The 24,209-nt window shown below is 31.7% G+C and overlaps 2 protein-coding genes and 2 long non-coding RNA genes across 10 annotated transcripts; all 4 read left to right on the forward strand.

Annotated features, from left to right (window-relative positions):
• Nucleotides 1-1,332: 1,332 nt before the first annotated feature.
• On the forward strand, nucleotides 1,333-7,277 carry LOC141705156 (uncharacterized). 7 transcript variants are annotated; one of them, XR_012568228.1, is made up of 7 exons: nucleotides 1,333-1,730; nucleotides 3,413-3,531; nucleotides 4,013-4,104; nucleotides 4,452-4,566; nucleotides 4,930-5,069; nucleotides 5,159-5,348; nucleotides 6,987-7,277. It is a non-coding gene; the product is annotated as an uncharacterized LOC141705156 (long non-coding RNA). The 7 variants fall into 7 exon arrangements; XR_012568230.1 differs by having other exon boundaries at nucleotides 4,515-4,566; XR_012568227.1 differs by having other exon boundaries at nucleotides 4,013-4,566.
• A 1,158-nt stretch (nucleotides 7,278-8,435) lies between these two features.
• On the forward strand, nucleotides 8,436-15,682 carry LOC141705183 (uncharacterized). The gene is made up of 9 exons (XR_012568237.1): nucleotides 8,436-8,578; nucleotides 8,686-8,740; nucleotides 9,253-9,324; nucleotides 11,740-11,792; nucleotides 11,886-12,047; nucleotides 12,758-12,860; nucleotides 13,351-13,511; nucleotides 13,947-14,010; nucleotides 15,320-15,682. It is a non-coding gene; the product is annotated as an uncharacterized LOC141705183 (long non-coding RNA).
• Nucleotides 15,683-21,123: 5,441 nt separating this feature from the next.
• LOC141705167 (uncharacterized) lies at nucleotides 21,124-22,535 on the forward strand. Its single transcript, XM_074508233.1, has 3 exons — nucleotides 21,124-21,410; nucleotides 21,891-22,257; nucleotides 22,338-22,535. The coding sequence occupies exons 1-3, from the start codon at nucleotides 21,124-21,126 to the stop codon at nucleotides 22,533-22,535; spliced, it is 852 nt and encodes a 283-aa protein (XP_074364334.1).
• Nucleotides 22,536-22,699: 164 nt separating this feature from the next.
• LOC141705168 (uncharacterized) lies at nucleotides 22,700-23,128 on the forward strand. The gene has a single exon (XM_074508234.1). The coding sequence runs from the start codon at nucleotides 22,700-22,702 to the stop codon at nucleotides 23,126-23,128; it is 429 nt and encodes a 142-aa protein (XP_074364335.1).
• The last annotated feature ends 1,081 nt before the right edge of the window (nucleotides 23,129-24,209 follow it).

The raw sequence follows: 24,209 nt of genomic DNA on the forward strand, positions 1-24,209 counted from the left end.
TTTGAAAATGTTTTTATGTTTCCTGCAAGCAATTGTTGGGCTCACTGCTCACCATTTCATGGAGTGCAGAGATTCTTAAGGTCCTCTTCTTGTACAATCTTTTATGAGTATAATTTTTTTTTTTATATTTAATTCTTCATTTTTATTTGAATTTCTGAATTACTTGCAGAAACAATGAAGAAAGTGCTCCATGATTTTCGTTCCTGTTCACGTGTAGTTTCCAGGTAATTCTTCGTATTTTTCGAAATTAATTCGAGATTTATAATAGTATTTATTTTTGTTAAATACAACAAGTTGATCTAGCTTTGTGTAATTGTGTGTGTGTAAAGTGTATGAAGAAGAAATCTAGAATGGATACGTTCACGTTCATTTTTGGTTGTTTTTTTCTATTTAAATGGATCCCGATCCGTTAAAACTATCGAAATTTCCAGCCTCAAACCCATATAATTTGAAAATTTATTGTTAATACTTAACTTTATCCTAGGGCAACATTTACGGTTTATTTACAGTGAAATGATTATATCGTAAAGGATTAATATGGAAGATGCATTGTTAAGTGGTTGCAGAATAAATAAATTTGTTTTAATTTCTATTTATGAAGAAATATTCACAAAAATAGGCATGACTATGTAAATACGGTAGATTAAAACCGTGGTCTTTGAGAGGGCCTCACCAAGTCTGTTTCTAAAGTTTGTTTTCATGTATTCTAATTGGCTAGCCTTATACTCGTGATCTGGAAGCGGAACTGCACGTGATAAAAGAAGAGAATGCACGTCTGCAACATGCTTCGGTAAGTAAGACACTGGCTACGACTTTGTTTCTTTAAAACAAATCTGCATGTTTATTATTAGTTATCTTTTTGGCTAGTGCAAACATAAACTAGAAGCAACAAAGAGGATTAAGCAGCAGACATGTTGACCAGCATTTTATATCTTGCATATTTTCATGTTCAGTAATCATTCATGTGCATTACTTTTACATGAGAAGGTCTAGTAATAAGTTCCTTTAGATTAATATTATTGATCTTGTTATAAACTTATTCTTATAATTTTCTTAACAAGTGCCCTGGTTTTCAGCAATTGTTTGAGGAAGCTGTTGCAGGCCATCTAAATCCATAGCATCTGACCGTGATTTGCTCAGATGAAGCCTCAAAATATTATTACTGTGGATTCTTCTTTAATGTCCATCCAATTATTTAGAGCAGCTGCACCTGCAACCTACTAGATGCGGTAATGCCCAGAATAGTACATGGGTGCAGAAAGCAAAAGGTGCAGATAATTACTTTAGTCTCTTCATCTTTTCAAAGACCCTATTTATATCTTTTTGCATATATAGGATAATAGGATGCCTCCGCTGGACCTTTGTTGCACTGTGGAGCAATCAGCTTTTGTTTCTTTGAAGTTCCAGCAGTCTCCAGTGCTTCTTTCGGCCTGAGCTGCTGCATAAGAATCTCGCTAAATAAGGGGTTCTGAAATGCTTTGGCCATGCTAATGAACATCTGCTGTTGCTTCTGTTCAGTCCTTCTCAGCCTCTCTTTAACAGATAACAGATAATTATCTGCATTCTCCTGTTCCTTTTGGATATTCATAATTTCAGTCCTCAACCTGTCGGTATCACTCTCTAATTGTTCGAGTTCTGCCTCCTGTTTAAGGCGCTCTCCATCACGTGAATGCTGTGAACTCTTTTCATCCCTTAAGACATGCTGCTCAGGTTGCTGTAAATTGGTATAGGTAACACCGCCTCTCTTGTAGATGCTTCTCAAAAATATTGAGTTTTGAATATGGTTCTCCCTGATCATGAGCTAACTCAGTCTGCATTTGTAGCATTTTCCGACCTTTCTTTTAATCAATTCGTCAAACAATCTCAACAAAATATATACAGCAACAAATATAATGCATCATATATGGTTAGTTGCAAAATGCAAATGATTAATACGGAAAGAAACTTCTACATATATATCTCAAAAACAAACCAATAATAATAACTAAATCAAAAATATAACTACAAAGTGGAAACTTAATAACTTTTTCTTTCAGGCATATCATCGAAAACTTTCTCAGCAATAGATAACCTGCAACAAATACAAATACATAAGTAGTGTATGTAGTATATATGTAACAAATGTAAAAGCAGTGTTATGAACATAAACAAAGACTGTTCGTAAAGAAAAGAAGATCCAATACTAAAATTAGAATATTGAAAAAATGATAAGCTATTATAAAGGTTGGATTTGAATTCTAGGGAAGTGTGTACGCAAATTTGAAATTTGAATTTTAAAGTTAAAGCTTCCGGCGGAAGCTTGTTTACATGTGAGAGTTCAAAGAAGTACATTTTGCTGCAGCACAGGAAAGCATGATGGCAAGAGATGTAATTCTTTGCAACTTTCAGGGTAAAAGGCTAGGAAGGGGGTGAAGATACTATTCAAAACAGGCAGTAGGAATTATAATATACATAGATAACTATACATATATATATAGAGAGAGATAGAGAGAGAGAGAGAGTAAACCTCTACTTACAGTAAAAGAATTTTTGTGCAAAAGGCTTTGATGGTCTATTTATACTAAACCTCTACTTACAGTAAAAGAATTTTTGTGTAATATAAAAATATAGTTCGTATAGAGTTTTTACCCTCATTTATCTTCATGTTGTAGCAACTACAATATCATGCACCAACTAATTTGTGCCCTTTTGTATTTAAATAAAAAAATATTATATAGTAGTAAATATAGCCAGTTATGCAGAGAAGCATATTAATACTAATTGACAATGAAAATATTAATGTAACAGTGTATGAGATATTTGAAAGGATGGGCTACTATGGAATATCATCAAATTTGATATTATACTTTACAAGGAAGCTGCACCAGGGCACAGTAACAGCATCAAACAATGTAACAAACTGGGTTGGCACCCCTGCTACTATAGCTTTTCTGTCCTTAACCCCTCCTTCAAAACCATCATGTCCTTGGGATCTTCTTTAAAACAGGAATCCAAGGCCTTGTGTTGCGCATCAGCAACAATATATTCTTGAACTTTTCTGTAAAGAATAGTATAATTGTACTTCATCAATTTTTATCCATTTATGCTGCAACCAATTACTCACTTTCTGCTCAGCCAAAAACTTAAAGGCCCAGTGGTCCGTCTTAATGAAAAAAGCGATTATCCATGAGATATACCGTCCAAAAACTTGGAGCCTTTTCAGATGTGCCATTTAGACACTTCCCCCTTTTCACTGTTATTTTGATCATTTGCCACATAATAATAAAAGAGAAAGAATGTATACTTTGCGATCTTGTTAGTTAATTAGATTTCTTGATACTATGAAAGCTTTTCCGTAGTGAAATTTACAGTATTTAGCTCCTCCTCTTTTGTTTCTGCTACCTGGACTGACCAAAATTCATGTGGTTTACAGTGAAGTGAGGATAGAAGATTTGGAAACATTGGATTATCTAGACAACTTGTCTGATCGAAAATGCTTCAGTGAACAAGGAGATGCAATTACTTTTGAATCTGAGTTATACAGTCTTATGGGTGGGTTCCCTGAGTTTTGTACTACAATAGTGCACAATAAATGAGCATAGCTGTCATCATCTGCCGTTTATTGACACTCTTCTTCGAAATAAGGGATGTAAAAACTTAATTATGAACTAAGATAAGTGGAGGAAAATATGTGCAGTAAATCTCCTCATAAAACATATTACAATTTCAGATATATAGAAACCTTTAAGGTAGATAATATATATGCAAGTGTCTCTTAGCCCAAACTAAACATCTTTTTTTTTAAGTGCCAAATATGCAAAAACTTGTTTTGACTGATGTAAAGTCGCATTAACTATCATTTCTTTTTTACTTTGAGTTCTATATGTTGTGTGACAATTCTGAAGATAGATTGCTTATGGAGCAGCTTCAAGTGGAATGATATCATGTCAATTTTTTAAAAACTTGAATCTACTGCCTTGTAGATGAAGGCTCTGACTTAGACTTAGAAGTTGACATCTTATCTATTTTTAAGGTGGATCGGGCTTATCTTTCTACAGAAGATTGTATTGCAGTCATCGATCACGGAAAGAAATTTGAGATCAATAAAAGGGTTACAAGATGCTGGTAAGATTTTGGCTGTATTTTGTTGGAATGAAAATAATAAACTATATTTTCAAATCAATACAAGTAGAATGCATGTTATATATATGTTAAACGTAAAACAGATGCACAAGATTAGTCATATAAGTAGCCTAATTAGTCATGACTTTCCTACAACAGTTGAATATAAATGTATCTCTATTGCCTAGGATTTCCACAATTCATTTTGATTTGAAGTTGTAATTTGTTATCTAGAACTAGAAGGTGTCAATTTCCAGACTCTATTCACTTATACAATCATGATTATATTGTGGCATAGTTAGACAATTTGACTGAATTATTTTACTATCTTTATCTGTGATTTTTTTTAGTTTTATTATTGAACTTCAACTTCTACTTCATAAATTTCTGAAATACTTGCGGAATCAATGAAGAAAATGCTCCATGAATCCCTCCCCTGTTGAGTCATTGACATCTCGTTTCCAGGTAATTTTTTCATTTTTTTAATTAATGCAAGATTTGTAATATTTGTTGCCGTTGTTATTTTTTAGATTTTATTTTTTTGCTATTATTTTAAATTTGTTATAGAAATTCATGCTCTACTAAAATCAATAGAATTTTCGCAAAAAAAAATCCACTAGAATTGAAATACTACCCAACATATTACTGATGTCATCGGTGCAACCATATTGGGAGGTTAAGAAACGTCATTTGGTGGATGCAAAAGTAGTCAATTTTTACCTTTTAAATATTCACATTTGGATTCATAAATCTCATATGGAGACTCAGAATACCATATTTAGTCATTTGCTTCTCTGAGGTATTAATTTTTTTTGTTACATATTCCAGATTACTCCACTGGAGACTGGTCACAGCATATTCTGAATGGTGTACATAGTTAGTGTCTGCTATATCTTTTACCGGCAATATCAAATCATAGATATTTTACTTATTCATGGAAGTGGTGTGCTTTACTGTAACACGGGAAGGTCTAATAATAAGTTCCTTTAGAATAATATTATTGATCATGTTATAAACTTTTTCTTATAATTTTCTTAACAAGTGCCCTGGTTTTCAGCAATTGCTTGAGGAAGCTGTTGCAGGCCATCTAAATCCATAGCATCTGACCATGATTGGCTCAGATAAAGCCTCAAAATATTATTACTGTGGATTCTTCTTTAATGTCCATCCAATTATTTAGAGCTGCTGCAACCTACTAGATGCGGTAATGCCCGGAATAGTACATGCATGGGTGCAGACAGCAAAAGGTGTCTCTTAATCTTTTTCAAAGACCCTATTTATTATCTTTTTGCATATATAGTATATAAATACTTGATATTCCTTCCTTTCCTCTGCGGTAATTGTTCATATTCCTAATTGAATACCGCTTGCGATTGTTCAGATTCCTAATTGGCATATGATCTGTAGATATATAGTCTAACCTTTTCACAACTTTTGAAGGAATTTACTTTAGTGGATAAATGAGGTCTCAAATATAATGCCTTGCTAGCTTGTAATCAGGGTCTTAATTTTAACCATCTAGTCTTCTGTTGTAGACAACAAAGAAATATTAAATGTGTACAGGCTCCTTTTGAACAATGTTCACTAAATAAATGTGCTTCTCTGATTGGTTTCTCTACCGTTTTCTTAACTTCCTGTACCAGATCTAGATGCTACTCTATCCCCTGATGATGGCCGTACAATATTTTTAGAATAAACTTTCATGTCGAATATGGACTTAGAGTATTTGTTTAATGTAAAATTAAACTAACAATGCAATAAATTAAATAGAAATTTCCATCTTCTTGTTATACTTGGTATTTGAATAAACACCTTTCAATTCATAGAGTAATTGACAATGTTGGAATTTGAATTTGTAAAATGTAGATGTAAAACATTTTAATTTACAACAGACAAAAGTTTGCCAAGGTATGATTTGTTAAAATGATGATTTGAGTCCATAATGTGCTTATATTAATTTCAGCCTACAATTGTAATTTGGAGGTCTTAAGCTTACTAAACTGAAGAATTTGTATGCTGATATTGATGTGCATACAGTTGAGGAAACTTTTCCCACTACAACTTATCGAGTTTCATCTTGGATGAAGTAATTCTATTATATGCCAACCAAAAATTCCTCTGGCTAAATATTTTCTGCTATAAAAATACTAAATCAATGACAACACTATTAAATTCAGTGACATGCCTTGACATGTAGTTTTCTGTTTTTCTGATGTTTTTGTTTGTGTTTGATTTCTTAGAATAGTATACAAGTTAAGGAATAGAAAGTTTAAGCTAGAAATGCAAGAGAATCAGATAGGATTCTGTTATAGAGAGAGACTTGTTGGAATAATAACTTCTATTTTCTGAATAATAGTTCAAACATGAACTTAACCCCTCCTTTAGCTTTTTTGTCCTTAACCCCTCCTTCAAAACTATCATGCCCTTGGGATCTTCTTTAAAACAGGAATCCAAGGCCTTATGTTGCGCAACAGAACTTTTCTGTAAAGATTAGTATAATGGTACTTCATCATTTTGTTATCCATTTATGCTGCAACCAATTACTCACTTTCTGCTCGGCCAAAAACTTAAGGGCCCCATGGTCTGTCTTAATGAAAAAAGTGATTATCCATGAGATATGTTGCTGAAGTTGCCTATGTATATGCATATGAAATGAACAGAAGTATATTGAACGTAATAAAAGGGTGCAAGGTCATTTTCCATCTTTTCTTTCGCTATGTGTATAGTATTACTTGTATCGTCAAATTAGTTGTAGTTGTACGGCTGCTTCAAACATCATCTGGGAAGATAAAGTAAAAATTCATTTGATGAAGTATTGGATCATGTATACACACCTGATTATAGCATGTGCTTTGATTATAATGATTTTTTCCTTTTAACTACAGAGTGGTACAAGCACTAATTTTCGTGGGGAATGCTTCAACGTCGTCATGAAAAGCTTAGAAGTGCAATGGAAGGAAATATAGTTGAAGATGTAAATATTGATGATGACGTGAATATGGTTGATGCGTTATTCCGAAGCAGTCATCAGATTCTAATTCTGCTAGAATTCTTAGAGATTGACCTAAAGGTTATTTCGTTGGTTAACATTATAGATTGTAACGTTTTTTTTTAAACTTAGATAGTAATGTTTATTTGTTTCGGCTTAATTATTCTATCTTAAAATAATTTTTTAACATGTGTTTCGGACAAGCTCAAAACCCCCTCCCCCCACCAATTATGTCAGAAAATGCTGATCTAAAATTTTAAAGTGTGATTGGAAGATACGCACTAACCAGAGTTTTTGTATATAACTAACATGCAACATCGATAAAAAGTAGATATTCTTATCTGTTATCTGACCTCAGGAGGCGGAATTAGAGGCACCGGGAGAAAGTCTCGATATCCGCAAACTGTCTAATTTCACAAAAAATTTAGTGTAAGATGTTGAAAAAAATATAAAATTATTTAGTTTGGTTTTTCCAAATATTAGTCGGTTCCCATAAATTTTATTTCTGGTTCCATCCTTGTTAGGTTTTTAACTCTAATAAGAAATGACATACAATCATGTATGTAATATTTAATAGTTGATATAATTATTTTAGATATTTAAGTAGATTATTAGAAATTAACCCATATTTTCGGGCACCGAAGTTCGAACTCCATAAAATCAACGTTGTATTAAAACTATATAAATTACTTTAGAAAAATTTCAGAACTATTAAATCATGAACTGTCACTCAGATTTAAAATTCTTTAAATATTTTTGTTAAAGAATATGACTTTAAATGTCAAAACATACTTGAAAAAAATCTGTGATATAGTCATATGCAAGAAATATTGAAGTAGACAATGAGTGGGCTGGGGCCGGGGGAGTGGGGCACCGAATCCGGGAATGTATTCGATCAAGATTTTAAAGGATTTTTTTAGATAATTGAAATAAAGAGGCATTCAATTTGAATTTTAAAAAATATTTTAAAATTTGATGGTATTTAATAGAGATTAGAAAAAGTTTTTCAAAATCCGAGTGTATTCAATTTTTATTTTCAATCTTATTAATATTTAAATTTTAAAATTTTCATTTTTTTAATCTTTTCATTTCTTTTGAAATTTTTTTTAAATCATTTCATTATTAATATATATATATATACATATATCTTAATTATATTACAAATTAAAAATTACATAAAACTGATTAAATAATAATTAAGTAGGACATACTAAAGTTGGACTTGGGCTAGTTGGGCCACTTAATTTACTAAGCCCATATTTTGCTTAACAGGCTTCAAAAATAAGGAAATGGGCAGTGGACTTGGGCTCGTCCCCGGCATGACCTATATAATACGGCTTAGGGATTATATCTTTTACATATACAATCAATTTCATAGAAGCATGGTTTCAGAGGTGAAATCGAGTTGCATCCGATCGATCTCTCTTTGTACACGAAGCTGTCTCAACATATTCAATCTCTCAATCGCCCCTTTTTATTATTTATAAGGTGTCAATTTCGAGACTCTATTCACTTATACAATCTTTTATGAGGATAATTTTTTATTATTATTATTTAATTCTTCATTCTTGTTTGAATTTCTGAATTACTTGCAGAAACAATGAAGAAAGTGCTCCACGAATTCCGCTCCTGTTCACGTGTAGTTTCCAGGTAATTCTTCGTATTTTTCGAAATTAATGCGAGATATATAATAGTATTTATTTTTGTTACATACAACAAGTTGATCTAGTTTTGTGTAATTGTGTGTGTGTGTAAAGTGTATGAAGAAGAAATCTAGAATGGATCCGGCCACATTCATTTTTGGTTGTTCTTTCTATTTAAACGGATCACGTTGAAATGTCGAAATTTCCAGGCGTAAACCCGTATAATTTGAAAAATTAATGTTAATACTTAACTTTATCGGAGGGCAATGAGGCATTTACGGTATATTTACAGTGAAATGATTATATCGTGAAGGATTAATATGATAGGTGCAAAGTGATACCTAGTGCTTTGTTAAGTGGTTGCAGAAAAATAATTTTGTTAATAATTTCTATTTACGAAGAAATAATCACAAAAAATAAGTATGACTATGTAAATATGTTGGATTAAAACCGTGGTCTTTGAGAGGGCCGCACCAAGTCTGTTTCTAAAGTTTGTTTTTATGTATTCTGATTGGCTAGGCTTATAGTCGTGATCTGGAAGCGGAACTGCACGTGTTGCAAGAAGAGAATGCCCGTCTGCAACATGCTTTGGTAAGTAGGACATTGGCTACAACTTTGTTTGTTTAAAATGAATCTGCATGTTTATTATTAGTTACTTCTTTTTGGCTAGTGCATACATTAACTAGAAGCAACAAAGAGAATAAAGAAGCAGACATGTTGACCATGTACTAATCACTTCATATAACAAATTGCAATGCACACATTCACTGTAAATTTGCAGATAATGGAATTTTCACGAATCAAGTTCATAAATGATTTCTTTCATTTTCTTTTCTTTTAATCCGCATCAGAAAGTGAGGCAACTTGAAATTCCTAAATATAATTACAACTTACAGATTAGTATATAGTGATGCTATGCATATGAAAAGCATTATTGCTTTTGATGATTCAGTTATTAAAACAACGGGTATGTGATTTTTTACATTGGATAAGCTATAGAAACCTATGTTACCCGATGTCACAAAGCACACATGCAAATTGCTCAAAAGTTCTATGATGATAATAGTAAGAGAATCATCACATGGAAGTAAGTAATTTGAAGATTATATCTAAAAGTTCATGACTAGATAAAGAATGGAAATTATTAATACTATAGCGGGCTATATATCATTAATGCTATTCAGGCTGAAAGTCAAGATGGATTATTAAACAAACCTTTCCGGTAACTTTTTTATCTTCAACAGGTAGAATCACAGGATACACTCGCCCTTTAATGCAAAACCTATGACTAAATGGAAGAAAGTTAAATTGAAGCCGTAATCAGTTAGATCAGTTAGTGATGTATACCTAACTGAAAGTCCTAAAATGAAAGCCCTAAAATGGAAACCTAAATCTAATCACCTGTAAAATCAAAACATTTTGTTGAGAGCGAGTATAGTGTTTGTACTCCATTATTTGGGATGAGGATTAATGATAGATTGAGCCTCTTCTAATCCTTTGATAAGGGTTCATACCCATTGCTGGCTGTGTTGCTCCGACTCGGCTATTCAATAGGCGGTACCTGTGTCGGCGCGGAATCCGTGCCAGATTCATGGTCTTGAAACCGAATCCTTCTTTCTTTGTCATTACTGGAAAATAATTGTACCTCACCAAAAAATATTCAAAGTTTGCCGTAAAAATCATCCCTCCGGTAATAATCGCAGATCTACCGGTGCTTTGAAGGTGACTTTGTATATGTTTGCAGATGTGGGTAAATGATGGATACTTGGATATGTATGACTCTGTGTACCCGAGTCCAAATATTATAGAGCAGCTGCACCTACTGGATCTGGTAATTCCCAGAATAATACATGGTTGTAGAAAGCAAAAGATAAAGATTATTACCCTAGTCCCTTTAATTTCTGTCTAAAGCCCCTATTTATTACCTTTTCGCGAATATATTAGAGAACTAAGTATACCTTTCTTTCCTTTTCGACAATTGTTCATATTCCCAATTGAATACTTTCCGCTTTAGTAATTGTTCAGATTCCTAATTGGCCCATATGATTTGTAGATATATAGTCTTATTTAGTTATTTGTCAACGACTGTTGATGAAATTTACCTTAGCGGATGTATGAGGTCTCAAATATAATTTCTTGCTAACTTTTAATCAGGGTCTTCATTTAACCTTCTAGTCTTCTGTTGTAGACAACAAAGGATAGTTAGATGTGTACAGGCTCCTTTATTTCTTCTCCGTCTATGAATCTTAGTATCTTATTCTTACCAACCTCAGAGCTCCACTTTTTGTGATGTTTCGGATTCGACTCAAAAGCTGTAATCCGATTTCTGACGCACTACACCAACATCGCAAAAGATTTATATTTCTCATTACACAAATACATGTATCACCATTTCCTTTCGGTAAAACGCAGAACACACAAAATCTTTTAAGAGAATAATACCCAATATTCGATGTTCCGTTCAAGAGCTTAGGCAAACTAATTTGACCCATCTAACTTTGGATGACAAATTATATTGAAATTTTCCATAATAATGTTTCTAAAAAACACCACTTCTCCCTGTTGTGTGGTACTACAATTAAAGTGTATAATGAGCAGACTTTCTTGCACTACTACTGCCTCTTGTGCCCCCTGGCATTGAAGTGTATAATGATTATGTGCAGGCTTTCTTGCTGGTAATTGCAATCTATGTTGTTATTTAGGTTGTAATCTTAAGTTGTTCTTTTGGCTTGCTATTTAAGTGCTTCTAGCGACAACTTGTTGTTTGAATTATCTCTCTGTAAGTGATCCATGATGGAATTTCCTTAAGAAAATAAATTCTGGGTTGTGGCGCATTACAGAATGACCAAATTTGTACTTTAGAAACTAGAAAAAAGGGAGGAGAATAGTTGTAAGTTTAAAATGTGCGTTATGTATTTGTTGAGCGAGTGATGAGTAATCAAGTTATGCTGCTTAATATACAATACCGGGCGTAATTTTAAATATATTCCTAAATGTTTTCTGTAGATTCCCAGGCCTTATAATGCAAGCGAGGAGGAATCTCTGTTTGTTTTCCCAAGGTATATACCAATTATCGTTATATGCACGTTGCAGTCTTGTTATTTGAAATCATTGTACCGATAACTTGATGCATGTTTTAAAATATTCTGTAGTTTCGCTCCTCCGCTTCATTTTAAGAAAAAGGTCATGCAAGAAACAAAGGATGGAGAATTGATAATGATCCTCCTCCCATAAAACAGAAGGCTTAGCGGGAAAGACTTATTTGACTTGCTGCTCAGTCCTTCAGAGGAAGATTTAAAGCAGTGGCCCTACAGGTTGACTTTTGATGTATTTTCCTACTAATTTACTTGACAAGTATATTCTAGTTACGCCAGGTTTTTTAAAAGTACTTCTATGCAGATATATTGTTTTTTCCTTTACAAACTAGGCCTAACCGGTATTTAAAAAAAATAATAATTTTATATAACCGCAGAAGATAGTGATCATGTTGCAAGTTCCCATATGCTATATGCTGATTGGATCCCTGGAAGCTTCCACATGTTTGATAACTTTGAGATGATACAAACCTTTAGTTATAGAAACATTTTGTACTTGGTGAAGTTGATGTATTACTTTTTTTTGTAGTTTACCTGTGTATATGTTTTCACATCTAAGATCATATTTGTAAGTAGAGAAATGGCAGGACAGTAAAAACTGTAGGCTAAGAGTTTCTTGGGTACATGAATGATAGTGATTATTATCAATCCACATATAATAATATGAATTTGTTAACATAGCTTTATATAGTTGAAAGTGACGCTGGGAGCCTTTTCAGATGTGCCATTTAGACACTTCCCCCTTTTCACTGTTATTTTGATCATTTGCCACATAATTATAAAGGAGAAAGAATGTAGAGTTTGCGATCTTGTTGGTTAATTAGATTTCTTGATACCATGAAAGCTTTTCCGTAGTGAAATTTACAGTATTTAGCTCTTCCTCTTTTGTTTCTGCTACCTGGACTGACCAAAATTCATGTGGTTTACAGTGAAGTGAGGATAGAAGGTTTGGAAACATTGGATTATCTAGTCAACCTGTCTGATCGAAAATGCTTCACTGAACAAGGAGATGCAATTACTTTTGAATCTGAGGTATACAGTCTTATGTGTGGGTTCCCTTAGTTTTGTACTTCAATAGTGCACAATAAATGAGCATAGCTGTCATCATCTCCTGTTTGTTGACACTCTTCTTCGAAATAAGGGATGTAAAAACTTAATTATGAACTAAGATAAGTGGAGGAAAATATGTGCAGTAAATCTCCTTATAAAACGTATAACAATTTTAGATATATAGAAACCTTTAAGGTAGATAACATATATGCAAGTGTCTCTTAACCCGAACTAAACATCTTTTTTTTAAGTGCCAAATATGCAAAAACTTGTTTTGGCTGACGTAAAATCACATTAACTATCATTTCTTTTTTACTTTGAGTTCTATTGGTTGTGTGACAATTCTGAAAATAGATTGCTTATGGAGCAGCTTCAAGTGGAATGATATCATGTCAATTTTTTAAGAACTTGAATCTACTGCCTTGTAGATGAAGGCTCTGCCTCAGAATTTGACATCTTACCTGTTTTTCAGGTGGATCGGGCTTATCTTTCTACAGAAGATTGTATTGCAGTCCTCGATCATGGAAAGAAGTTTGAGATAAAAAAAGGGGGCTTATCTTTCTACAGAAGATTTTATTGCAGTCCTCGATCATGGAAAGAAGTTTGAGATAAAAAAAGGGTTACCATATGCTGGTAAGATTTTGCCGTATTTTGTTGGAATGAAAATAATAAACTATATTATTAAATCAATACAAGTAGAATGCATGTTATATATATATATATATATTAAACGTAAAACAGATGCACAAGATTAGTCAGATAAGTAGCCTAATTAGTCATGACTTTCCTACAACAGTTGAATATAAATGTATCTCTATTGCCTAGGATTTCCACAATTCATTTTGATTTGAAGTTGTAATTCGTTATCTAGAAGGTGTCAATTTCCAGACTCTATTCACTTGTACAATCTTGATTATTCATGTGTGTGTATACATATGATTGTGGGCTTGTGGCACAGTTAGACAATTTGACCAAATTATTTTACTATCTTTATCTGTGATTTTTTTTAGTTTTATTATCGAACTAATACTTCTACTTTTACTTCATAAATTTCTGAAATACTTGCAGAATCAATGAAGAAAATGCTCCGTGAATCCCCTCCCCCGTTGAGTCGTTGACATCTAGTTTCCAGGTAATTTTTTCATTTTTCTAATTAATGCAAGATTTGTAATATTTGTTGCAGTTGTTATTTTTTAGATTTTATTTTTTTGCTATTATTTTAAATTTATTATAGAAATTCATGCTTTACTAAAATCGATAGAATTTTCGCAATGAAACGTCATTTGGTGAATGCAAAAGTAGTCAATTTTTACTTTTAAGTATTCACATTTGGAGTTATAAATCTCATATGAAGACTCAGAATAACATATTATCAAATTTTTTTGGTTACATATTCCAAATTACTCCACTGGAGATTGGTCACAGCTCATTCTGAATGGTGTACATAGTCAGTGTCTGCTATATATTTTACCGGCAATATAGTACATAAATACTTGGTATTCCTTCCTTTCCTCTGCAGTAATCGTTCATATTCCCAATTGAATACCGCTTTGGCGGTTGTTCAAATTCCTAATTGGCATATGATCTTTATATATATAGTCTTACCTTTTCAGTTTTCACAACTGTTGAAGGAATTAACTTTAGTGGATAAATGAGGTCACAGATATAATGCCTTGCATGCTTGTAATTAGGGTCTTAATTTTAACCATCTAGTCTTCTGTTGTAGACAACAAAGAAATATTAAATGTGTACAGGCTCCTTTTTAAAAATGTTCACTAAATAAATGTGCTTCTGTGATTGGTTTGTCTACCTTTTTCTTAACTTCCTGTACCAGATCTAAAAGCTACTCTATCCCCAGGAATTTCCATCTTGTTATACTTGGTATTTGAATAAACACCTTTTAATTCATAAAGTAATTGACAGTGTTGGAATTAAATATCATGTCCCTCTCCTCTAGATTTTCTGTCCTTAACCCCTCCTTCAAAACTATCATGTCCCTGTTGCGCATCAGCAACAGTTTATTCTTGAACTTTTCTGTAAAGATTAGTATAATTGAACCTCGTCATCAATTTCTTATCCAATTACACTGCAACCAATTGCTCACTTTCTGCTCAGCCAAAAACTTAAGGGTCCAGTTGTCAGGCTTGATGAAAAAAGTGATTATCCATGAGATATGCTGTCCAAATTGCCTATGTATATGCATATGAAATGAACAGAAGTATATTGAACGTAATAAAAGGGTGCAAGGTCATCTTTCATCTTTCATTTCGCTATGTGTATAGTATTACTTGTATCGTCATATTGGTGTTAGTTGTCCGGCCGCTTCAAACATCATAGGGGAAGATAAAGTAAAAATTCATTTGATGAAGTATTGGATCATGTATACACCACCTGATTATAGCATATGCTTGATTATAATGATTTTTTCTTTTTAACTACAGAGTGGTACAAGTACAAGCACGTTTTTTTGTGGGGAATGCTTCAACGTCGCAATGGAAGGAAATATAGTTCAAGACGTGAAGATTGATGAAACGTGAATAAGCAGTCATCAGATTATAAGATTATAATTCTGCTAGAATTCTTAGAGATTGATTTAAAGGTTATTTCGCCAGTTAACTTTATAGATTGTAATGTTTCCTTTTTCGAACTTAGATAAAACCTGTTTGTCTACAAAGTTGACTTATAAGCCCGTAAGTTGACTTATAAGCCCGTAAGTTGACTTATAAGTTGACTTGAAGCAACGTATAAGTTGACTTTACAACTTAAAATCTGATAAGTTGAATGTTAGTAACGACCTACTTTTTCTCGGCTTATTATGTTTTTTTGTTTTTTTATTAATTTTAGTTTTAAAAAATATATTTGTAAATATTAATCTAATATAAAATTCACATTTTAAGATAATTATATTTAAAAATTATTTATTTTAGTTCATTTAAGTAAAAAAAATAATCTAACTTATAAATAAAATTATTCAAACACTTACATAAAAGTATTTATTTACTTATCACTTATAAGTCACATATTTATTTTAAGTTATAAGTTACTTATTTAAGATTTTTCAAACAGGCACATAGTAATGTTTATTTGTTTTAGCTTAATTATTCTATCTTAAAATAATTTTTTAACATGTTTCGGACAAGCTCGAGGGCCGCCATGGAAAGAGTCTATCTAAAATTTTAAAGTGTGATTGGAAGATATGCACTAACCAGAATTTTTTTTCTATATACTAACATGCAACATCGATAAAAAGTAAATATTCTTATGTCATCACTCATTGCATTGATCATGACCTAGTTTATATTCTTATCTTTATCTTCTACTATTTGTTAGTACAAGACGATAGACCTAGGCGGAACTTTTAGTGTAAAATTTTGAAAAAAAAATATAAAATATAGTTTGGTTCCTATAAATATTAGTCGGTCCCCCGTAAATTTTATTTCTGGTTCCGTCCTGTTAGTATTTAACTACCATTATAATAAGAAATGACATGTAAATTATAGGTGGGTGCTCATGTATGTAATATTTTATAGTTGATATAATTAATTTAGATATTTAAGAAGATTATTATAAATAAACCCATATTTTCGGGCACCGAAGTTCAAACTCCACAAAATTAACATTGTATTAAAACTATATAAATTACTTAAAAAATCTCAGAACTATTAAATCATGAACTGTTACTCAAATTTAAAATCCCGTAAACATTTTTGTCAAAAACAATGTAAGCACTTTTACTCCAGTAACATTTGCTATACTCAATAGCTGTATTTATAATATTATTATTTTTATTAATTTTAAATATAAAATTAAAATAAATTTAATTATTCTATTATACATTACTGAAAATAAAATAAGATATTCAATAAAAAATATTTAATTATAATATTATAATAGTTTTATATTTATGTCAATATTTTTAAGTAAACATTATAAAATAAAAATGAATAATTATTATGACCATTACTTACATATAAAATACAAATATATGACTAAAATATATCTTATTATATTACATTTTTTAAAATTTAGTTAACAAGAAAATAATTTTTTTACACTTAATATTACACAAAATTATTTTTTTATAATTAAAATATAAGTAAAAAAATATATATATCTATATGTATATATATTAATGATGAAGATATATACATAATTTATATATTATAATATTATATATTTAAAAAATATCTTAAATATTTTAAATTAAATATTGAAAAAATGATTTCAGATATTTTGTTCCACGTTATTAAAAAAAATTGATTAAGATTTGGCCTAAATTAGGGTTAAAGTTAGAAGATTTTTAGGCGGGAGGTGACATGGAGTATTATAGATGATGCAGGAGAATCAACAATGTGCGTCTATTTCGTTGTCTAAAATTAAAGCTAACAGTCTTCTCGTTGGAGTGTACCATTTTTCACATATTATGTATAATAGACTGACACACGCAGATTTTTTGCCTAACGGGTTGAAGATACTCTAATAGTCATATGGAACAAATATTGAAATAGATAATGAGGGGGCTTGGGTCGGGGAAGTGGGGCACTGAGTGCAACTTAAACTTTAGGCATCAATATTGAACTTAAACAACTTTTGTCCAACATATATCTTTTAGTAAATGAATTGGATTTACTATGGTCATTGATATTATTACCAACTGCATTTTTGGATTTGCATGCAATATTTCAGAAAGATCTGGGTGAAGAAAATAAATTTGATTTGGTGTTTGCTGAAACAACATAAAAGATAGAAATGTTGTCATTTCACTGAGAGAGCTGAGTTGGTGGATTTTGAAATGTGAATTGGTATTTCCGTAATTGATTTTAAAGCTTTCACTGATCATGTAAACCGCAATCTTTATGTTATATCGACGGTTAAATCTCGATTAAGTAATATTCGGTAAGTAATAACCCGCTTAAGTATAAATTTCGTTGGTCTCAACTTGGGGCAAGGTCGTAAAGTAAGACTATCGTTAAAAGTAAGATAAAAAAATTAGAAAATTATTAAGGGTCCAACTAATATATAAAATAATAATTTCAGAATTATATATATATTTACATACTCGGCTCGACCCGATTAAAAATCCGATTAAAATTTGATTATTCTAATATATTTTTTTATATATTTATGTATTTACATTTACTATTAATCTAAATAATACTTTAAACACATAATATTTACATATTCGTGATTAACAATGCTATTTATATATTTTAGGGAAAATAAATTCATACGTCCCTGAACTATTCTTATTTATCTTCTGCAATTTGTTACTGCAAGAAGCTTGACCTAGTTTTCAGAGGGAGAACTAGAGGGCACTGGAGGGAGTCTCGGGTTATCTGTCAACTGTTTAAGATCGCAAAAATTACTCCATTGGAGACCGGTCACAACTCATCCTGAATGGTTTACATAGTTAATGTTTGTTAGATCTTTTACCGACAATATTAAATCATACATATTTTACTTATTCATGGAAGTGGTGTGCATGACTGTAACATGAGAAGGTCTAGTAATAAGTTCCTTAAGGTTAATATTATTGATCTTGTTATATACTTGTTTCTTATAATTTTCTGAACCAGTGTCCTGGTTTTCAGCTGTTGCTTGAGGAAGCTGTTGCAGGCCATCTAAAGCCATAGCATCTGACCGTGATTGGCTCAGATGAAGCCTCAAAATATTATTCCTGCGGATTCTTCTTCAATGTCCATCCAATTATTTAGAGCAGCTGCAACCTACTAGATGCGGTAATGCCCAGAAACATGGGTGCAGAAAGTAAAAGGTGCAGATAATACTTTAGTCTCTTCATTTTTTTCAAAGTCCCCGTTTATTATCTTTTTGCGTATATAGTTGATAAATACTTGGTATTCCTTCCTTTCCTCTGCGGTAATTGTTCGTATTCCCAATTGAATACCGCTTTGGAGATTGTTCAGATTCCAAATTGGCATAGAATTTGTAGATATATAAAGTCTTACTTTTTCACAACTGTTGAAAGAATTTACTTTACTGGATATGTGAGGTCTTCTACAACTCCTTCATTTTCCTAGTCCAGATACCATGACTAAAGTTCATTTAATTTTATCTGAACAACAGATAGTAAGATTGCAGTTTTCCAGTGTACTGGGCCTAGTTCTCACTTTCTTCCATTGTAAAAGGTTAACGTTCCCATTGGGTACAAAACTGGTCTCATAAGTTTCTGTAGCAAAACTTATGTTATTCCATGTGACCACATATTCTCATAAGCCTTAACTTCTTTTTTCTCTTAACTTCTTATAGCAGATATAGACGCTATTCTATCCCCTGATAATGGCCGTACAGTATTTTCAGAGTAAACTTTCTTGTCGAATATGGACTTAGAGAGTATTTGTTTAATATGAAATTAAACTAATAGCGCCATAAATTAAATAGGGATTAATGCCTGGCTTAAAGAAAAAAGTGCTTATCCATGATATATGTCCAAACTGCATATGTATATGCATATTAAATGAACACAAGTATGTTAAACGTAATAAAAGGGAGCAAGGTCGTCTTTCATTTCGCTTGGTTATAGTATTACTTGTATTGCCATATTAGTTTTAGTTGGTCTCTGTGATGAGGGAAGATAAAGTGAAAACTCATTTGATGAAGTATTGGATCATATATACACCACCTGATTATAGCATGTGCTTGATTATAATGATCTTTTCTTTTTTACTACAGAGTGGTATAAGCATGATTTTTTGTGGGGAATGTTTCGACCTTGTCATGGAAAGCTTAGAAGTGCAATCGAAGGAAAGGTAGTTGAAGATGTGAATATTGATGATGATGTCGACATGCTAGGCGGGGAACTTTTGGGACCGGTTGAATTCTATATCAGTGTACCAATTATTAATTTATTATTTTAATATTTCAAAAATCTAAATGGAAGTTGTTGAACTTTAGGAGCCCGTAAGGTTTATCTAGTGCGCACCCGATGGTTAGCGGCCGCCGGTTACCTACGTTAAAAAAAAATTGTTCAAGATTGTTAAATTAGCTGTCATTTATTAAAAAAAATTGGATATTCAATTAGTTTATTAATTAAAATCCAAAAAAAAATTATAATAATAATTAAAACTGAATAAATACGTATCAAGATAAATCAAATCATAGTCTTTTTGAACAAAACTACGATCGTTGATCGGATCTTTCACTGTTGTATATTTCTCGCTATACATCATTTTATAAAGACAATCCAACAATCTGTTGAAATTGTGAGAACACAGAAATTTGACGTGTCGAAACGCATTCGAACAATTAATAATAGTCGTAATCTGATAGGACCCCTATCAATGAACCAATATACGAAATTTTGTAGATGTACGATTCCAGAGAACAAAACAAACAAACTAAACTCTCACAATGAGAGAGAACAAAACACAATATATAGTTAAGAAAACCTATACATAGAACTAAAACTCTTAATGAAGAGATAGATTTATTTGAAGTAAATAAAAATTAGGAAAAATTATCGAAACAGTGTTTATCATTAACCAATCGAAAAAATAAGAATTAAGATTTTGCGAAAGAGAGAGATAGGAGGGAAACTAGTTTTTAAATATTTCTAATATCCAAAGTGAATTATTGAACCTAAAAAATTTATTAAATAAGGATACACCCCTAAGTTTATAAATATTAATTTAAAAATGACTATTGAAAAAATAATATTAAATGATATTTACAGCCGAAAAATAGCACACAATAAGAAATTTAAAATAATAATTATAATAATTTATATACTACGTGTAATTTTATAATACAAAATTAAGTTAGCAATTAAAAAATATAAAAAAAATATTAAATGTTTTATTATTTAAATTATTTAAAATTATAACCTTAAAAATATTTAAAATTACTCATATAAATTGCAACAATCAACCAAACATGATATTAATATACTATCAATATCAATTATAGCAATCAACTAAACATACGTCATATGATATTAGTTTCATATATCGTTAACCCAATACCACCTTCCAAACCCTTGTGATTCCCCTAACAAGTGAAATGACCTCCTGAAGATAAACTCTTAATTAGCGCATGGTTGAATGTGTCGATTGATCCCTTGATCGGGGCGAATAAAAAAGGTGAATTTTGGGATCAAATTTGTAACTATTGTGAATAAAGTAATCACGATATTATCAAAAGAGGGGTAATATCTATCAAAAAAAGGTGGCAACGAATAAATGAAGGGGCTTAGCAATATAGAACATGTTATGAGGAAGCTGTCTCAAAAATGGGGAGTGGTACAAATTTGGACAACATAATTGCGGCAGCTCATGGTTTCCATAAAACTAAATACAATAAGAAGTTTAATTTTGACAAGTATTGGAATGATCTAAAGAGACATCCTAAATGGAGACAGCCTAAAGAGACAAATAATGGAAGTGCAAAGAGAACTAAATTTAGTGATTTTGGGAACTACTCATCATTGATGAATGAAACACCAACAGATGAGAATGTTGTTGAATCACCGGTTCGTCCTAAAGGTACAAAAGCAGCTAAAAGGGACGGGAAAAAAAGGCAGAGTTTAATGATCTTAAAAAAAAGATTATGAAGAAATAAAAGCTAGTTTATGCAGGAGATTAGATCTAATGGCAGAGTTCAATGAACTTAAGAAAAAGAGGAGGCTAGGAAAGAGAATGAATCAGATATGCAAATTCTTACGCTTGATAATAGTATAATGAATGAGGCTCAACGAGAGATTTATGCCAAAATTATTGAGGAAGTCAAATCAAGACGCAGGTGGAACTAGCCATTGGAATCTAGTTGCTTGTTTATTTTTATTTGGAATTAGTTGTTGGAAACTAGTTGTTCGTTTGATTCTGTTTGGAATAAGTTCTTGGAAGCTAGTTTTTGTTTGTTTCTATTTGGAACTAGCCGTTGTAATTTAGTTCTTGTTTATTTTTAGTTCGAACTAGCCGTTTTCTTTTATTATTTTTATCTCCTATAAAACATGTCTGTTCTTTGTGATAGTCTGCAACTCATTTTTTTCATTCACAGTGCAATCAAAATATATACTACGGATGAGAACTCTGATATGTCTAAAGAATTTATTGAAGAAGGCTCGTCAACCACGACTAAACGAGTGATATGCAAAGACCGTGAAGCGGGTCATGAACGATTGGAGAGAGATTATTTTGCTCAAAATCCAGTATACCCTCTAGATACATTCCGACGACGGTTTCGAATGGGAAGACACGTGTTCCTTCGAATTGTGGATGCTCTTTCAAATTTTGATCCATATTTTCAGCAGAAGGTTGATGCATTGGAAAGAAAGGGCCTATCACCTTTACAAAATTCACCGCGGCCATACGCATGTTGGCATATGGAATTGGAACGGATGCAGTTGATGATTATGTGTGCATTGGTACGTCCACTGCAATTGAATGCTTGAAAAAATTTGTTACCAATATTATTTTAATTTTTGAGAGTGAATATTTGCGAAAGCCAAACTCAAATGAGGTACAACGTCTCATAAAAATGGGAAAGGCTCGCGGTTTTCCCGGAATGATGGGGAGTATTGACTACATGCATTTGCAGTGGAAAAATTGCCCTAAAGCATGGAAAGGGATGTTCATGAGGGGTCATAAAGGAGTTCCAACAATATTGCTTAATGTTGTTGCCTCATCGGACCTATGGATATGACATGCATTTTTCGGAGTTGCTGGTTCTAATAACGACATGAATGTGTTAGACCGATAACCGATATTTGATGATGTACTAGAAGGTCGTGCTCCTGAGGTAAATTACAATATTAATGGTAACAACTATAACATGGGGTACTATCTAACAGATGGAATCTATCCTGAATGGGCTACGTTCGTGAAACAATTCCACGCCCACAGGGTGAAAAGAGAAAATTGTTCTCCAAATATCAAGAAGGTCATCGAAAAAACGTAGAAATGACATTTGGCGTGTTGCAATCTCAATTTGCAATTGTACATGATCCAACACAATTTTGGGATAAAGAAGATCTCGCTAAAATAATGAGAGCGTGTATTATACTACATAATATGATCGTTGAGGATGAGAGAGACACATACGCCACTCCCTTTGGCGCTTTACCATCTTACGATGATGCAACATATGACTTAACGCCTCCAAACTTAGGCGAAGAATCTTTAGCCTCTAATGAAATGTATATCGGAAGGACTATCCAACTTTGTAACAGGCAGAAACACCGTCAACTACAATTCGATCTGGTTGAGCATATCACAATGTTCCATAATAATGATTAACTAGCTCTGTAGCCCGTGCAATGCACGGACATGCTCTATATTGGGCGAATCGATATTATTTTAGTTTTTCTTGTTGATAATATTTCATGTTGTCCCCCCTCCTAATGATGATGGATTTATTTTTGTATATGAGTAGATTTTTATTTTAATGACATTGGTGCAATAGTGTTTATCTACAATTAACGTAGAGACTTGTAGTGACATTTCTTGTTTTTTACTGTTAAGGACGATCCATGGAAATTTTTTAGAAATTTTAGTAATTTTACATAATATAGTTGTTTGTTTACATAATATTTTATTTTATAATTGTTATTTGAATTTTAGTATTCTTCAATTTTAATTTCCGACCTCAGTAACTCTTTCCCCTCTCTCAAAAAATATTAATAAATCCACATCTCACGGCATACTAGGCGCTTTCGGGTTGTATTTTAATATGTAAACTTTACCAAGATTATTTATTTTAGTTAATATTATATGTTCATGCCATAATGACGGAGTAAAATACCAATATAAACCAACATTATCATATATTTTATGAATTATGAAGACCATAAGTTAAAGTTTTTTTTTACATAAATTCACACATACATATACATATATATATGTGTGTGTATATATTATATATACATATATATATATATGTGTGTGTATTTATATATATATATATATGTATGTATATATATATATATATATATATATATATATATATGAAAGCCCATAATTTATTTATTTTTGTGTAAATACAAAAATATAATACTTAAAGTATGACATGGTTAGATATAAATATATATTCAGTTAGAGGTATCAATGGTTCTGATCCACATAATCATATTTAATATATAAGTTTATCTAGTTCATTTGTTTGTAATATTTAATTCGCAAATGTTTATAATAGATCTAAATATTAGTGTTAATGTGATAAATATGGTATATGTCAGTCAACTGTGTTATTAAAGGTCACTGGTAGGCTGTGATAATATCATTAAAATTAATGACGAACAATAATATTTGGTACAAATAAAATTTATTATAATTTAAATGTACTACCACTTTTTATAAATAACATGATTTTGTACTCAAG

Source organism: Apium graveolens, unplaced genomic scaffold, assembly GCF_009905375.1.
Source record: "Apium graveolens cultivar Ventura unplaced genomic scaffold, ASM990537v1 ctg8610, whole genome shotgun sequence".
Lineage (NCBI taxonomy): Eukaryota > Viridiplantae > Streptophyta > Magnoliopsida > Apiales > Apiaceae > Apium > Apium graveolens.

What these genes read in the sequence shown, in the direction of transcription:
- LOC141705167 (XM_074508233.1), top strand. Translation starts at nt 21,124, where the DNA reads ATGGGGAGTGGTACAAATTTGGACAACATAATTGCGGCAGCTCATGGT. An exon ending in AAAAGGGACGGGAAAAAAAG is followed by an intron (nt 21,411 to 21,890) that starts GCAGAGTTTAAT and finishes TTTCATTCACAG; the next exon opens with TGCAATCAAAATATATACTA. An exon ending in TGATGATTATGTGTGCATTG is followed by an intron (nt 22,258 to 22,337) that starts GTACGTCCACTG and finishes TATTTGCGAAAG; the next exon opens with CCAAACTCAAATGAGGTACA.
- LOC141705168 (XM_074508234.1), top strand. Translation starts at nt 22,700, where the DNA reads ATGGGCTACGTTCGTGAAACAATTCCACGCCCACAGGGTGAAAAGAGA.